This window comes from Parambassis ranga, chromosome 3 (genome assembly GCF_900634625.1).
Source record: "Parambassis ranga chromosome 3, fParRan2.1, whole genome shotgun sequence".
In the NCBI taxonomy this organism is placed as follows: Eukaryota; Metazoa; Chordata; class Actinopteri; family Ambassidae; genus Parambassis; species Parambassis ranga.
In genome coordinates, this window is record NC_041024.1 from 26,188,480 (window position 1) to 26,207,176 (window position 18,697).

Sequence of the window (18,697 nt, forward strand, 5' to 3'; positions counted from 1 at the left end):
CTTAAACCCTATAAACTCAGTTTCATGTCCATATATACTCTTAAACATCCAAAAGGTCTACACACATTTTTCTGTTTTTATGCAGAGAAAGAGAGAGTTGATAAAAAATTATTGTTTAGACACAAAGACATGGCATTATATTAAGGCATGCTCATGTTCTTTTTGTAACTTACCACCAACAATTGCTTTCATTTAAATGGGCAGTTTACTGTCTTACATTATTTGACTGACAATGACCATTCAAGTCAATTTGCAGTCAATTTAATGTCGCTTTTAAATGTTATTATGAGCACACATCTGCATGCATTAACATTTGCAATGGCAAAAGTGGCAAAACAGAACATCTGATTGCCCATCATTTTTTTACTACAACTTATTTTTCTTTCAGGATCCGAATTGTTGATTTCATTCTTCACCAGACCTTTATCGGTACAGGAGGTAAATCTGATTATTCCATTAATATTGCATAACCTCTTTCAGTCTTTTATCATCATACTCATACTTTCAACAGGCAACAATAAATATTAATGATGTGAATCATTATGTGAATCATTATCACTGTGTATTTAACCCAACATCCTTTAATGAAAAGGTTTTTTTCTGGTAGAAAACCTAAGGGAGCTGTTGATGAAGGATGTGTTTGAAACCATATTCTGCCTCCATGAAGTAAGTTAACCTTTGTCTCATTTTCTGCACTAAGATGGTTTTTGTTGTCCTGTTGTAATACTCCATTCCCCGTTCCCCAGAGTTCCGATATAATGGCATTTCAATCAGGAGAGACTCACATGAGTGAATTTATTGTAATACAAAGAATTGGAATATGCATTGGTGTTTCAGATACCATGACCACATCAAAAGGGTGGAAAGAGCAGGAGGAGAGACCCTTTAAATCAGAATTCCCTCCGGTCTAAACCTGGTGGTGGTGGAGAAGGCTGGAGAGCAAGAGAGAGGAGGCCTTGAACTGGCATGATTCTGGCTGTGCCTGCGGTGCAGGAGGGTTGCTAGAGTCGATCTGAGCAGCTGGAGGAAAGACGAAAGACTTAAAATTAAGCCAACATTGGGCAGGTGGGGGACAGACCGACAGCTGATTGGCGAGGGAGGTGCTCTCTATTAATCACCTGGCCGGAGTGGGAGAGTGAGGGGCAAGAAAGCAAGATATCAGGGAGGCAGATAGAGAAAAGATTGGTGGATCGTGCATTAATCAATGATGAAGAAAACGGAACCTTCCTGTTGAATAAGTGCTTCATAAATGCCTGTAGGCATACTGGTGGGTGTCCACAGTTACATCAGTTATGTCCTTAATGTGGGCCAACCAGCAGTTTCATGGCATTTCATGACTATCGAAGCACTTGAAACTAGGGCTGGGCGATATGGCCTTTTACTAATATCCCGATATTTTTAGGCCATGTCACAATACACAATATATATCTCAACATTTTGCCTTAGCCTTGAATTAACTTTAATGCATATAATCATGCCAGTATGATGAATGTGTCTACATTAAAACATTATTTTTCATACTGCATTAATATATGCTGATGTTAAACTAGGCCTGGGTGATAATTCGATTTTATGGATTCATTTTGAAGTTGCTCTTTAGGCTTGTTTTTGATGAAAATTGATTTTAACTTCCACCGCAGACGCACCTTACTCTGCTCCCGTAGAGTAAGTCCAAAGCCCAAAGTGGGCTCAGCCCTCCTCCACCTGTATCCAACGACATGGCAGCCAGCAGAGAAGACAGTTTGGAAGTGGTTCAGTTTTGTGGCATCAGAGCCAGAAGCCAGTGGCCTTTCAATTCTTTCTATCATCTATCCTCACAGTGCTGCAAAGATCTTTAATAACACAGATGTCCCACTCTCTCCTGATCGCCCGCATCACTGCATGTTTGCGTGTGTATGTAGTAGCGTGAATAATGGAAGGAGTGAGAGCTCTTAACGTTAATACAAGATCTTTAAACAACAGCTGGAATTTTTGGCCCATGACAACAAACCTTATAGACAGCTGAGTGCTGCGGACCGAGAGACAAAAGGCTGTAGCCTTATGCTGGGCTGAGAGTTTAGACCGGATGCTGCGCTGTGTTTTTATAATGTACGTTAATCATGATTCCGGTGCTCTGGCTCATTAGTTAGCTAGCTACTGTCTGCTTACATAAGTCTGTCCATGATGGGCTGATTACCATTAAACCAAAGTATGAAAACTTTGCATACTGTTAGTTTTATCAGTTAAACACACAGTTAAAATAGGGATTTTCTAATTTTATTGCGTTTTAGCACCTTGACACACAGACTTGGCTAGTTGCCCATAAATGGTTATGGGTATGGCTGAAAATTTAATGTAACTACACAATGTCAATTTTAACTTTAAGATCTTTTTGATTACTTCATAACTTAAACAGAGGCATGCAGTCGAGGGGGAGACACCTGGTAAAAATTTTCTCGACCTTCTGCTCCATTCAACACTGTAGACCACCACATCCTGCACCTCTGTCTTCAGCAGTCCCTACATTCCTTGCAAGATGCCTGATTTTGGTCAGATAAAAAGACAGCAAACCTCCAGAAAAAAAAATAGATATTCTTTTTAAGGATGAATATAATAATGAAATATGGGGACCTTTCCTGGATTATATCCAAGCCACATCACATTGCCAATAGAGTAGAGGCTCTCAAAGTATAAGTGATTCATAATTAAAATACCATGACAACCTGACAGTTAGGGGCCACCTCCTCTCTCCTTTAGCACTACACTGGACTTCCTGACACTGCCCTCCTCTAGTTTAATCCTAATCTCACTGGAAAGACCAAGTTGGTGGCCTTCGGACATGCTAAATCGGCCTGGGTCCTATCCACTTTATCATATACATACTCCTTCGTCATGTCCTCAGTAGGCATCGAATCTCATTCTATGCTGATGACACAAAACTATACACCATGTTTCCCCCCTTCCTACACATCCTCTGCCACTATCACACATCTTACTTACTGCCTGGAGAAGAAAGAGGTGCTCCAGTACCAATAAAGACACAATGAGAGGGGTCACAAATTGTCAAAAAATGGCAACAAAAGTCAACATGGCCGACTTCCTGTTGGGTTTGGAGGGGGGGGGGGGGGGTCCAAGAGACTTTTTTATGCATCTGGAGGTGATACATATGTGTGCCAATTTTAATGTTGCTGTGTCTAACTGGCTAGCGGGGCTAAGAGTTTTGGAATGCGTCTATTGACTATTGTGTCCAGAGTAGACACAGTGAATTTCAGCTGGATTGGATGAAGTATGCAAGGCGTGAAAGGTTTTGTAGGAGGGTCACAAATTGCCAAAAATGACCAAATAATTCAAAATGGCTGACTTCCTGTTGTGTTTGGATGGGGGGTCCACAAGACTTTTTTGTGCGTCTTGTGGTGATACATTTGTGTGCCAATTTTCATGATCTTACTCAAAACAGGCCAGGGGGCAGGCAGAAAAACCTATGAAAACAACATTTTGTGTAGCCAGTAGGTGGTGCTCTGTCATATCCTCAATATTGTTATATAGATGTGTTTAGGGTCCGACTCTGATTATACATGTGACATTTGGTACAGATCGGACAGTAAACACAGAAGTTATAGCAACTTCCTGTTTTCTGTGAAATCGCCAAATTTTGAGGCCACGCCCTGGCCACATCGTAAGACTTTTGTAAGAGGTTTGGAATGCATCTATTCCCTATGGTGTCCTGAGTGGACACAGTGAATTTCTGCTCAATTGGATGAAGTATGCAAGATGTGAAAAGTTTTGTAGAAGGGTCAGAAATCACCAAAAATGGCTGCAAACTTCATAATGGTGGACTTCCTGTTGGGTGTGGAAGGGGGGTCCAAGAGACTTTTTTGTGCGTCTTGGGGTGATATATGCCAATTTTCATGATCCTGTGTTAAACCAGCCAGAGGGGCTACGTGTTAGGAGTCATTTTTCCATGTGCGTTTCAAAAGTCAGCAAATTTCTAAATTTTTCGGGCGAATTAATTTTTCTACCAAGTTTGGTGAGTTTTGGGCCATGTTAAGGCCTCCAAAAATGCGATCATATGCAAAAATAATAATTCCTAGGGTTTCAATAGGGCTCTGGCACCGTTCAGTGCTCGGGCCCTAATAAAGAATCACAGCAGAGTGCAGTAAAAAACTCACAGTCACAGTTGAGTGAAGAACCTTCAGCAGAATGACCAAAAAACATTTTTAATATACAGTGGTCCCTCGCTATAACACAGTTCACCTTTCTCCTGTTTGAACTTTGAGAGTGTTTAAACAAGAAAGAAAAGTGTGAAAATGTTAATGCCTGTTTGAGAAAGGTGTATAAAGTGTGTAGTGAGGGGTTTTACAGTCTTAAAACATCTATAATAATTGTGAAATATAAAGCTGACTTCTTTGCGAATTTCGGCTATTGTTTTTATTATTTTTAGAACCTAACACCTGCGATTAACGTGGGACCACTGTACTTCAAAAAATGTTTGCCAATGTATTTTGATGCTATTATCAAAAATGTTAATTAGAGTGTTTTTTGTTGATTTTATCCATGATTTTAAGAGAAAGAAACAGAAACAGCTGATAAAGAAGTGGGCTCGATGGACGGCTCTTTGTAGAGAACAACCAGTCAATGACATCAAGTAAGTCTCTCTCTACCATTCTCTCTGTCAGTATAACTGTTGTTTCTGAATGTAGACAACTATTTTTGCACACTTTCAAGTAAGTAAAACTACAGTAGTCAACATTTGAAGTGGATCAAAAGTTTTCATCAAAGTTGTTCATCGACCTGTCATAGGGGTCCTCAATTAAGAACTACTAATCATTTAATGCCCTGAAAGGTCAGACAGCATGAAAATGTCACAAGATTGTCAGATCATCCCAGTGGCTCTGACCTCAACAGAGCAACTGGCAATAAATTTACATGCATTCACTACAGTAAAGTGCATTTTGCTCATATTTTAGCCTAATTAGTTTGACTGCTGCAAAGAATTCAATAACAGTCATAACTTTGGAACTGAAACTGTTTACAAGGTCATCAACAGGAGCTGTAGGCAGGGTTGATGATGGTACAAAAGAGAAAGACAAACACACATGCTCGTGCATACAGAGAGACTATATCCTGTTTATTAATCAGACTTTAAACACATCTGCTGTATTGATCATGATTCATCTTTTTCCACATTAAAATCATATAGTCTGTGCTTCTTATAATCTTATGGTATTATTCCAGAATCAGACCTTTCTTATGGTATATTTCAAGGCTGTTCTTTAAGGTTGACTTCATATCATTCTTGTCTTTAGCAGTTCCTCTTTCACATCTTCCTAATATTTTAGTGTTTTCTAGTTTTCAGATTCTTAAGCAAATTAATTTCAGATGGCAGATTCTCCAGCAATTCAGAGCAGTCCTTCACATCAGTGTTCAAAGCAATGTTTCAGCTGCAGCAATCAAACTCGCATTTTCTTCACAAAATGCATTTTTAGTTTGATTATGGTTTTGATTTTTGATCAAAACATTGATCAATAGCAGACTTCCATATAATACCCATTCTTGTGTTATGACAACATTAATGATTTTTTTATTTGGATACTTAAAGAAATAAAAAACTGCAGGCACTTCTACTGTCATCTTTACCATATCTCCCAATAACATTCTTTGTGACTATCCATTCTGTCTCACAGTCTCCAACTTTTCCATAACCGTCTGTCTTAAAAAAGATTTGAAAAAACACTATTTTTTCTACATATATTGTTGTTGTTGTTGTTGTTGTTGTTGTTGTTGTTGTTTTATATTTTTTGGTGATAATGCAAAGCCTGCAACCAAAAATGTTCTTACCCCAATCTTCAGATGTGTACCAGTTTTTTCCCTTGTGATTAACCCTCCTGTCATGTTCACCTCCTGCCCCTTACGTTAGTGTTCCCGGTCAGAATTGACCGGTCTGTTTTAACTGCTCTTAAAATTTTCACCACAAATTTTTTTCAAAGCGCTTCACAGAAACTCAGAGCGTGAGACCCAGAACCCGAACCCCCCTAAGAGCACTGTGGCAAGGAAAAACTCCCTTTAAGAGGAAGAATCCTTGAGCAGGACCCGTCAACTTAAGGGGGAACCAGTCCTGCTGCTAGTCGGCCAGGTAGAGGAAGAGAAGAAGAGGGCAACAGGACAGAGAGGATGAAGGAGAGAGAGAGGAGCAAACATGATACAGTACAGAGCAAACATGACAGCAAGATGAAACAGTGATTATATTATAATGGATATCTATGTATATCGTCAGTCCATAAGTAGTAATAGTAATTTGATAGTAATCAAAGCAAAGATGAGCAGCAGGGGCTAGTGAAGTCGATGAGCACAGGAGAGATCAGGGGCCGGACTGCAGGTCAGTATGCAGGTCTTGAGACCTGCAAAGAGAGAGAGCGAGAGCGAGGCACAAAACTACGAGGAAGACAGTAAACACAGATTATGAGACGATATTACCAGTATGAGCCAGACTAAGGAGTGTAGAGGAGAGGTCGGAGGGTGAGAGGGAAATTGCTCAGTGGATCATGTTTGTGCCCCCCGACAACGAAGGCCTAGGGAGAGTTCAGGGGCCGGACTGCAGGTCAGCATGGGTGTTGAGACCTGTAAAGAGACAGAGAGAGAGCGAGGCACAAAACTACAAGGAAGACAGTAAACACAGAGTATGAGACGACGTAATCATTCAGATTTAACCAGAACACGACAGGAGGGTTGTTGTCAAACAATATAACACAAAATATAAGATCTAATAGGTGACAGATAAATACCGTTGTTTGGTTTCTTCATGCATGTGTGTTTTCTCCCAACAGGTGTTACTTTGGGGAGAAGGTAGCACTGTACTACTTATGGTTGGGGTGGTATACGAAACTGCTAGTTCCGGCTGCTGCTCTGGGTGTTGTAGTGTTCCTGTATGGGCTTGCCTTTTTCAACACCAGCCCTTTAATGTGAGTAAGCCACAGTATGTGTGCATAAAGCTACTATTAGCTTTACAGTCAGTGTTCAAAACGTTACTGTACTGTTTAAATTCTGAGTTTTTGTGGAAAAAAAATACAAAATCATCCAAGTGGGTCTTAGTATTAAACAAGTACCTCTGGTTCGGATGCCTCCTGGACGCCTCTCTGGGGAGGGTTTTCGGGCATGTCCAACAGGGAGGAGACCCCGGGGAAGACCCAGGATGCGGTGGAGAGAGTATGTCTCTCGGCTGCCCTGGGAACGCCTCGGGATTCCCCCTGAGGAGCTGGAGGAAGTGTCTGGTGAGAGGAAAGTCTGGGTGTCCCTGCTTACACTGCTGCCCCCGTGACCCGGCCCTGGAAAAGCAGTAGAAAATGGATGGATGGGTTTTAAATACATTTTATCTTATATCAAGATCCAAATCCAAGCAGTTAGAAGATTCATGCTGCGACAAGCTGATATAGTTAGAAGTGTCAACTTGTGACCAGATCATGTGACAATCAGTCCCAGGACCTGGTGCATTTGAAAATGTATCACAGCTGACCTTTTAAGTATTTACATTATTGCTAATCTTTATCTGTGTGTGAATCCTCAGTACGGAAGTGTGCCATTCCAACATTACCATGTGTCCTCGATGTGATAACAGGTGTAAAGTGTGGCAACTCTCAGACACCTGCTCCTACGCAAAGGTGAACATGTATTTTACTTATATATATTGTTTTGTTATATATATATATGTTTTCTTGTACCAGCTCCTTTGGGTTTATTAGAAATTATATGCATACATACATTAATGTTTTCCACTTCAAGTAAATTAGACCTACTAAACAAGTAAGTTTTTTGTCATAAGAAAAAGCCGCTTCTGTCTACAAAGCACAAAAATTCAGTTCAATTTTATTTGTGTAGTGTCTTGTACAATGAAAATATCTCTAGGCACTTTATAGAGACTTAGAGCTTGACATCCAAACAAGTAGACCTGCATTCTGTGATTGGACTGTGTTGTGTTGGGAATATATGGGCTATTATAACCCTGGAGGTTTAATGGAGCTTGGCCTTTAAGGTCCTTGTATGTAAGCAGAAGAATTTGAAATTTGAATTGTATCTACACAGGTCAGCCAGTTGTTTGACAATGAGGGCACTGTGGCTTTTGCTATGTTCATGGCAGTCTGGGGTGAGTCTGATTTTTATTTGAGATGACCTATTGACCTACTTTGATGTTTAATGTGATTTTTTTCAATCGTTTTTTTTTCAGCCACATTGTTCCTAGAGCTGTGGAAGAGGCACAGAGCAAGGCATGTTTCTCAATGGCAGGTCTATGACTGGTGTGAAGAGGAGGTACAGCTTTCAGCCTTATTTTCAGGCAACAAAGAATTATTGACTGTTACTATCCCCCTGAATTTACTTATTCTCAACTCTATCTTACGCTGCAGTTTGGCATGTCCCACATGCAACCCTTGTGACATACAGTTCTGACCAAATTCAAGAGCAAAATAACAAAACAACAACAAAACGTTGTGTCTTTATTTCCCTCTATCTCTGCCATACTTTCATGTAGGGATGTCCCGATCAGGTTTTTTTGCCCTCGAGTCCGAGTCTGAGTCATTTGATTTTGAGTATCTGCCGATACCGAGTCCCGATCCGATACCGAGTCCCGATCCGATACTTTCTATAAAGGCAGTCGTTGCGGCAAACCCGTGTGTGTGTGTGTGTCCACACTTGGAGATTTCACACACGCAGCACATCAAGATCTCGAACCCAGAACCTCTCGCACCAAAAGCAACTGTCATACCTCTGCGCTACAGGACACAGAGCCACCCTGCACAGAAAGCGTTAACTTTGACAGCCCTGAAACTATATCCGAGTCCTGATCGGGAGGTAATGTCCGATTCCGATCGAGTCTGAAATCACGTAATCGGGCCCAATTTCCGATCGCGTGATCGGATCGGGACATCCCTACTTTCATGTAGAAACTTTATTCAAAAATTAAATGGGTAAATAGGCATAGGGCTAAATTTCCCTAAATACATTTGTATTTCAGAAATATTTAGGGCCCAAGCACCGAGTGGTGCGACAGCCCTATTGTAATTGTATGGTTTTTTTTTTATTTGTCCTCCCAAACAATCCCATTTTCACCCTTTTGCCATGCACGAAAACTAAAAAAAAAAACTTTTTTACATGTAATACAAAACCGACCCTGAACATGTGTGCATTCTCACATGAGTTCTCTGGACAGCTCCACCTACTGGAAACAGGAAGTCACTGCTTATTGACATTTTTACGTGTGAATCACATGCCTTTAGAGGTCTTGACTCCACCTAGGGGACACATACAGTACTGCAACTTGTATAACTCCATCATAAATGCTCCAAACGTCAAATTGTTTTACATGGCCCCCGAGCATTAGAGGCACCCCAAGACGGACGGCCAGTTAACCACATCATTTAACTACAATTGTTTTGGCCCAGTGCATTGACACATTCAGACTCCCCCTCGCCCCGCCCCCACAGCGCTGTCAAAGCAGAGAGGTGTAGCGGCATTTCCAAAATAAAGGATGAAGCACACACACTCCAGGATGCAAGGAAAGACGTCAAAAGAAAGAAGCAGAGGACAGAACAAGAGAGGTAAGAGTCTGTAACACAGCTGAGCCTCACCTTACTTTACCAGTTTGTCTACTTTCACATTGTATCACTTAAACACTTTTAGAGATGAAGTGCTTCACGTTACTAGTCTCCTTCATACTGCAGCTTGAATGATAACTGAGTCGCTCTGCGTAAAAATGTCTGCGAGTTACAAACGTAAACATTATATATACGTAAACGTATATATAAAAAACATAATTGAAGCTCTAAAGTAGCTTGTTAGCTCATGCAGCAACAGTGTGTAGCTAGATGCTAATGATACTTTAGCTTGGTTTGTCTTTGATTTAGCATTAAGCTAAGTGCTGCTGTTACAACTTACTGTTAAGAGTTAATGACCTCTATACCACAGCAGGAAAACCTGCTATATATATTTATTCTATATAGTGTTTACTAATGCTCAGGTGTTTCTCTGTAAATAACAAGCTATTTAGTTAATTATTGTCATGTAGTTGTGTTATTTTATGGCTTTTTTAAATTACATTTTTTATTGGGTGCTGTGCTTAAACACCTGTCTGTGTCTCCTCATAAAGATGCCACAACCTCCACAGATGAAGGTATGTGCATATGAATATTTTGGATTATTTACATTATTAATTATCAGGCTTATCATTATGGTCTTATTCAACACAGGTCATGTGGAGCCCTGTGAGGAAACTCCAGAGGTCAGCCAGCAGTCAAACACTTCCTCCAGCACCAAGGAAAGTTGTCCAGTTCTCACGGATGATCCTGCGCTGTAGCCAAACTTCATTGATGACAACACTGATCGTCATATCTTGTGTTGTACAGAGAGCACATATTTTTTATGATATATTTTGATTGTGTTGTAAGTTTTTATATTTCCTTAAGATAATATTTTCATATGTGTGTTTGCACATTATTTACAGTTTTTTCTGATTGCTTAAGCACATTTCTGTAACTATTGGCTATTTGTGCAAAACTCTACACACAAATAAAAAAACCTTACACCAAATCAGCAAAACATTGTAGATCTCTTGCAAAAGCTAATACATCTTGCTTAACTCTTCAAACCTTTGTAAAAATGGTATTTTTGTACCAAACAGTTAACACAAACCATCATATTACTAAGCACACAATGTGCCAACTACACACTGATGGTATTAACTGAAAACACATCTGGCTTTTGCTTTCTCTGTGCACAAGGTCTGTCCATGTGACGTCAAACTTTTGTCATAAATAGGTCTATAAACACACAGGGATTCAAATTTTAAGTATGAATGTTTATTCACACACATCAAAACAATCACAAGAAAACATACAATTTCACTGAAAGAGAGAGAGAGAGAAAATCAGTCTCATTGTCTCTCTGGGTCCGGCCACAGAATTTCATCAACGTCGCATGCAATGTCTTCTAGTCCAAGGCACCGGGGAACATGTCTCCTGGAGTGCCGTGTCCAGGCCTGACATGATGCCTGGTCCATATCCTCGCATGCCTCCTTCCAGATGCTGGATGTCTAGTAATTCTGTGCAGTAACAGTTACAGTTTTACATGTACAGTATTGTTGTTTTTCTCATTAGAGTAAGGTACACCTACAAAACTTAGTGTGAGGCAACTGTACTAACCCATTCTCATCAATATGTCCTTATGATGCTTGCTACAGGCTCAGGCTGAACCCGTTGTCCAGCTTCCCTCAGGGTCATTCCATGGTTGATCACATGATCCACTATTGTAGCTCTGATGACATCAGTAATTCTATTTCTTCTTACCCTTCCTCCTTCCTCTTCACCTCCTCGTCCTCTTCCTCTAAATTCACCTCCTAGTCTTCGTCCTCCTCCTCTTCCTCATGTTCCTCCTCTAATTCTCACTCTTCTCAGTTTCCTTCTCCCTCCATTGTTCTCCACACTGAAGCTTACCTGTGGCTTATTCACAGTGCTCATGCTGATTGCAAAGTGAACTAATGATGTAAAACAGTTCTCACATGTGACAGTGTAGCCAGACAGTTGGCAAAATAGTGTAAATACTAGCCATACATGTGTGTAGTTTTACTAGGAGTGTGTTGATCATTTGGAAGTTGTGTGTAAAGCAGTGAGTTGTGTTTACAGTTCAGCAAAAAGAGTGCTGTGAAGTGGATTATATTTATACAATTGCAAATTGTGTGTTACAAAAGTGCAAACTGAGTGTAAAGCAGTTTTTTTGCTTTTAGTTTTGCAAACTCAGTGAGTGATTTTGCTATAACAATTAATAGTTTTAGAAATTGTGCTATAAGAATCATTGTTAGTGTTTAAGCAATCAGAAAAAACTGTAAATAAAAAGGTTGCTTATAAAATCATCACTGTAAATGTCTTTGTGTTTGGGGCGGCATTTCCAAAGAATCTAGTAGCCCCTAGGGCCCCAGTGGTACCTTCTTGCCTAGGGCACCTATAGTGTCTGGCAACAGCTCTGCATGTGATACAGACCCAACCCCGACCATGTGTGCATAGTCTCATGACTTCTGTGGACAGTGCCACCTACTGTAAACAGGAGGTTACTGCATACTAATAATTTTTATATATCGACAGATTTGTTGCACCGACATGTCTCTGCTTCTGTCTGATGCTTTTTTCCATCGCTGGCAAATTCCCTGCAGCTCGTGGGGGGAGCAGGGGAGAAAAGGGACGATAGGGGAGGGGGCTGGCTGCGACTCCTGTGGTCGCGCAGTTGGCAAGGGCCCGTTCATAGCTGCTTGCAGCTTTAATTGATTTTATTTTTTTCAGATATCAGTTTCAAATCTTATGATTTTGAGACACTTTTAGATAAGCAGTAAGCTAGAGCGCCATGTCACACACTAACTTTAAAAACTCTTAAATTAAAATCAAATATGTGTCCTGTACATATGCACAAATTAAAAGCCCATAATAACTAATCTTGATTAAAAACAAGACCTGTGGTATTATGAGGACTATATCTCTCAAAGATTCAATATTCAAAGCATTTATTGGCATGTGCACAGTAAAGAAACAGGTTTTCCTGTACAATGAAATTCTTACTTTGCTGTCCACACTGAATTCCATAAGGGTTTGAGGTACACTAACAAAATGGGCAATTTAAAAGAGCATGCAAAATGTAAACATAAAATATAAACCTGAAGAAATCCTGAAGAAAATGCAAGTTTGGTTGCCACAGCAAGTTTGTTTTTACCAAAAAACAAACCCTGTCATGCATCCATGGCAACCTGCTGAGCAGTCTACTCAGAGGAGATTTTGGATGCATGACAACCATGCATACATGAGCAACCATGCATCCATGGCAACCTGAACCTGTGAGCTGCCATTTGAAGACGGAGCTGAAAGTAGCATCAGTCTGTCACCATGGTAACAGAAGAGGAGACCTCAAAAGTCCCCGGCCATTTGAATATTTGCAATTATTATTGACGGTTTGTCCTGAATGAGCTGAATCTTTTGATGTTTGAATGGTTTGAATCGGCCCATGCATTCTGAAGATATGCTGAGCCAACCGAAGACATGGAAAATGTTTAATGTTTAATATCTTTAATATTATAATGTTTGCAGTTATTATTGACGGTTTCCACGCATGTCCTGAGTGAGCTGAATCTTTTGATGTTTGAATGGTTTGAATCGGCCCATGCATTCTGAAGATATGCTGAGCCAAAAAACGTACAGAATAATAATAATAATAATAAAAATAAACACTAGCAGAGCTGACACTCCCAAAGTATCAGATCAGTGCCTGATACATTTGGACCCCGCTCCCTGTAATCATGGTTTTCAAGATGAAATTTAAATGTTACATACACACACTGACTGAGCTGTAACTAGCAGGGCCTCTGTCTACAGAGAGGCGTCCTACTGATGCTGATACATGACAACAGAGCACACACACTCTTCTGGAGACTCTCTCTTCTTCCTTCTTTTTATTCTCCTATTGAAGAAATCCTCTGCTGCATATTTCATTTCCTTTGCTTCACCATCCTGAAAATAATATATTTTAAGTTAAAACAGATGTTACTGTCTTTAATTCTTGAGATTAAATATGTGCTGTAGATTCCCTAAAAATTGAAAATACACATCATAGTGAAGCAGACCACAGCAGTTGCCATTAGCCTGCTTTTCCTGGTGCTACACTGGGACAAATCCTTATTTCCTAAACCAAACGTCTATGTCTGTTTCTCTGTCGTTATGACAACTCTCATCCTAATTTATCAAACAGTACATTTTAAAAGTTAGATCTACAGTTCGATCATTATGTGTCTCATATTCTGTCTCCTGGTAGAACATGCTTACCAGATCATGCAGTTGATCCACTGTTGACTTGTCATGTCTGAGATCAGGGGAGGGGCTTGTTTTCCCTTTAAAGAACAGACAAAACACTCTCATAGTGTGAACATATTTACAGCTGTTATAGATATGATGTGCTGAAACATACATGAAGAAGACCCAAAGCACGAAATATATGAAATCAGTGTGATTGAACTTGCCTTTGTGGAAAATAAGGAAGGCAATCAGAGTAATGCAGCAAGCTAACACTACTCCAAGCACGATGACAACAGGGTCTAATCCAGGTCCTGAATTAGAAAACAGTCCACACAGATTTGAATGGTTTGAATCAGCCCATGCATTCTGAAGATATGCTGAGCCAACCGAAGACATGGAAAATGTTTAATTTAATATTATAATGTTTGCAGTTATTATTGACAGTTTCCACACATGTCCTGAATGAGCTGAATCTTTTGATGTTTGAATGGTTTAACATTCAAGTTGCCATGCATCCATGGCGACCTGCTGAGCAGTCTACTCAGAGTCATGTAACATCAAGTAGCATCAGTCTGTCACCATGGTAACAGAAGAAGAGACCTCAAAAGTCCCCGGTCATTTGAATATTTGCAATTATTATTGACATGTCCTGAATGAGCTGAATCTTTTGATGTTTGAATGGTTTGAATCGGCCCATGCATTCTGAAGATATGCTGAGCCAACCGAAGACATGGAAAATGTTTAATTTAATATTATAATGTTTGCAGTTATTATTGATGGTTTCCACACATGTCCTGAATGAGCTGAATCTTTTGATGTTTGATGTTTGAATATACTAGTGGTGAGATTGCAGACTGTAAACCAACCTGGTCAAATGCATAAAGAATTACTTGCATTTCCTGAAGAAAATGCAAGTTTGGTTGCCACAGCAAGTTTGTTTTTACCAAAAACAAACTCTGCTGTCACCATGGTAACAGCAGAAATGGTTTCTCTATCTTGTAATTTGTAGGAGGAGTAGCATTTTGCAGAAGACATGGAAAATGTTTAATATCTTATATATGCTGAGCCAAAAAAGTACAGAAAAATAATAATAATAACTAGTTTCACGTTCTTTATACTACAAATCATCTGACCTCAGGTAAACAACAACATGTAACTTTCTCTGTCATTCACTGTCATTTTTTTTCTATTTAGCAAAAACAGAAGTAAAAAAAAACCCCTGCAGAGCAGCAAACTGCCAAAGCGTCTGTTGTTATAGAGGTCTGTACACCTGCTGATGATCAGTTCATCAGGGACTGATCATCAGCAGCACCTGCTGCAGCTCAACTAATTAAATCCTATGCAAGCTGTAAGGAGGTACATTGTATTACCCACGTTTGTTTGTTTTTTTTGGCTTCATTTTTGCAGATTAAAAAAAAATATGCTGAGCCAACCGAAGACATGGAAAATGTTTAATTTAATATTATGTTTGCAGTTATTATTGACGGTTTCCACACATGTCCTGAATGAGCTGAATCTTTTGATGTTTGAATGGTTTGAATCGGCCCATGCATTCTGAAGATATGCTGAGCCAAAGAACGTACAGAAAAATAATAATAATAATAAACTTGCATTTCCTGGAGAAAATGCAAGTTTGGTTGCCACAGCAAGTTTGTTTTTACCAAAAAATCATCTGGTGATTTTCACTTGGCCGGAATAAAAAAATAAATTCCATCCTGTAGAATGACTCCCATCCCATCCTGCTCCCATCTTACTCCCACCAGCTGCTAAATATCTGTAGTCTTTTGGAATAGATGCTAGTTTAACAAAAACACCATGTTCATCTTGGACTTGAATGCACCCAACCCCACACACAAAAATGTTGCATTTTTATTTGGTTTCCTTTAAAGCAGTGCTTCTCAAATAGTGGGACCTCGCCAGGGGGGACGTGAGAGGCCCGCCGGTCAGAATGTCCGGTGAAACTCCTACAACTCCCTAAATTACGAATGAGGACAGGTCCGCTGCAGCTACAGCCCCGCTCATAGATGCCACAAGTGCGCAACAAGACGTCATTGCTTCTCCCTGATTAGAGGCTTGAACTCCTAAACAGCATGAATCCCTCATTAGATTTCAGCTAAATCTACCCTGATTGCGCTAAACTGGCCTAAACTGGCTAAACTGATAGTTTGCGTCGTCCCGTCTCCACTGTGCCTGTTGAGAGAGAGACAGAGGTGTGTCTGCAGAACCGCAACAAAACAGCGCACATACGCATTTGCAAGTTGCAGAGACATCGCGCACATTTAATTTTAATTCAGCTGCCGTAGCCTACAATTCACTGCAGGAAAAAGCATTAAAAACTGCCTGAAACATGTCAAGCGATCTTTTTCAGTTAATGTAGTTTTTATTGAGGCTATTTAAAAATGCATAAAAAACAGACTAAATTTTAACCTGGCAGCATGCAGCGTTATTACACTGGTATGAGCCCGTCCCGATGCGTTTTGTTAGTTTTTGCAATTTTATCATTATCATTATTTATCAGTATTTATATTAGAAGTTACACATGGGTGTCAATTGATGCCACTATTTGATACAGCCTATAGCCTGCTTTTCATTAAAAACATTCTAATTGATATGCTTTGTCTCTCTTCTCTGCACTGTCACGTGATGTTCATAAACTTATCAAACGTCTCCAAAAGTAAAATTTTACTTTTTGCCCTGCCTCTGGTGGTGTACCTGAAGGAAAGTAAGACATTGTTATAGTACAATGCCATGTTTGAGTGTGTGTTCAGCGAGTGCTGCTTTGCTGGTGCTATTCACCCTCTTTCTCCTTGTCACAGACTCTAACTCTCTGTTCTCGCCCTGTCGTCATGAGTGCTGCAAGGGTGTTTAAGACAACCTAGTTATAAAGGGTTAAGCCCTGTTATTGGATGGGGCCAAGCTCCTGTTGCAATGTGAATTACCTCAAAAATCACCTCTGTACTAATTTATATATGTCCTCTTTCACAATTGCATCTTCATCCTGAATCAACAGCCCCCTCAGAGGGGTTGCCTTGGATGGGAGGACAAGGTGAAAGGTAGATGTTTTGTCTGTGGAGAGGTGCCTGGCAGGCTCATCAAAAGGAGTTTGATGAGGTCCTCCAGAAGGTCAGAATCAATGTTGTTGGGGAAGCAGAATTCTCTTAGTTGGAGAAGGATCTTCTGTAGCTTATCAGACTTCAGACCATCATTTATAGAAGTTTGGAATTCCAACTCAACTATAATGCTTGCTTCAGTTTCTGGTCCAGCTCCTTTTGTAATCTGAAATACATAAAAAAGAAACACAAGGCTAAAGTGATTACAAATACCACTTTCCGAAATAATAGTTGAATAATGAATGAATAAAAACATTATAGAATTGCTGAAATTAAGCTGTAAATTGCAACAGCTCATTTTATTTATTGCTGATTTCACCTATACTTGAAATTTTAAACAGCCATAAGAGGCAGGCTAGGCATGCAGGGTGTTGTGTCATCTTCTCTTACCCTGCTTTTGTAAAGTGTGACAAAAGGATCTTGCACTCCTTTAACAACTTGATGACTCTGCTGTGCATTGGGTTGTCCTTTTCCAAGTGGTCAAATACATATTTGAGGACCAAGTTTAAGTTATGGCCAGGACAGGACAGTAAGACATAATCTTTGAATGCTGCCACTACATTTGACCCATTGTCCGTGACAAATACATTGTTCATGCTCTGAATACAAAAGTCTGATGTTAGGTCAAAGAAAGTGGTGGGGGGACAAACACAAAAGTTTAGCAAATATACAAAGATAATATTAAAACATCACCAATCAATCAGAGAACTTAATTAAAAAAGCAATGGAGAGCAGAACCATTCCACATCTCAGGTTTCTCATCAGTAGATCATTGGAAGAGCTCAATTAAGTGCTGGGTAAACCTGACTGTCCACACTATCTGTGTCACTGTGCCCTGCCTGATATTCCCTGCTAGTGGTGTTTTTGTGGGCTAGATGTTTTTGCTGTTGCTCCACCACTGCTGAAGACCGGTATGTCATCGGTGTGCCACCTCCTGGATGATTGGGAGGACTGCCAGCAACTACTATAGTCTTGCCTAGGGCGCCACAATGGCTAGACCTGGCTCTGCCTCCACCTTTAGTTTTCCTATTTTTGTGACAATATAACAAAGGATGTAGATTACATTGATCAATGGGGCAGACAAAAAGGGTATTAAATGTATATTAGCAAATGACGATCAAACCAGTAGACATGAGGATTGTGACTGAGATTCTTCATCGATTCTTCATCAGAATGCTTTGCAGATTGTCATTATTATCTGCCAGCCATACCTACCTTCCCCCAATGCATATCATTCAACAGGCAGTGAGAATGTGCTCCAAAGTCCTTAATACCACATATTTCCCCCTTTAACATCAATGACAGCTTGAAGTATTTTGTGGCAGTTGTGGATGAGGCTCTTTATCTTCTCAGATGGTAAAGCTGCCCAGTTCCTGTAAATTATTGGGCTGTCTTACATGAACTACACATTTAAGATTTCTCCACAGTGGCTTAATGATATTGATGTCAGGAGACTGAGTCAGCCTCTCCAGAACCTTTACCTTATTCTACTGTAGCCAATGACAGGTCGACTTGCCCTTGTGGATCATTGCCATGTTGGAATGTCCAAGTACATCCCATTCCGGGCTGAAGTGCAAATTTTCTTCCATACTGCATTCATCTTGCCATCAGTTTTGACCAAATTCCCTATGCCACATCAGTGGTCCACCTCCATGTTTCACAGCATGAATGGTGTACCTTTCGTCAAAGGCCTTGTTCACTCCTCTCCAAATGTAGCATTTAGAGTTGTGGCCAAAAAGTTCATTTGAGTAGTTTGTGTTGTCATTATGATATAAAAAGGGTAAACACGTTTTG

At 40.1% G+C, this 18,697-nt stretch overlaps 1 protein-coding gene across 3 annotated transcripts in view; it reads left to right on the forward strand.

Annotated features, from left to right (window-relative positions):
- LOC114433288 (anoctamin-9-like) overlaps nt 1-18,697 on the forward strand; it is a 56,775-nt gene that overhangs the window by 11,087 nt on the left and 26,991 nt on the right. For all 3 annotated transcript variants that reach the window (XM_028401774.1, XM_028401775.1, XM_028401776.1), the window contains 7 exons: nt 389-438; nt 608-666; nt 4,545-4,624; nt 6,804-6,938; nt 7,541-7,634; nt 8,056-8,116; nt 8,198-8,280. In XM_028401774.1, the coding sequence (XP_028257575.1) occupies nt 389-438; nt 608-666; nt 4,545-4,624; nt 6,804-6,938; nt 7,541-7,634; nt 8,056-8,116; nt 8,198-8,280 (562 nt within the window). The remainder of the gene's footprint in view (nt 1-388; nt 439-607; nt 667-4,544; nt 4,625-6,803; nt 6,939-7,540; nt 7,635-8,055; nt 8,117-8,197; nt 8,281-18,697) is intronic.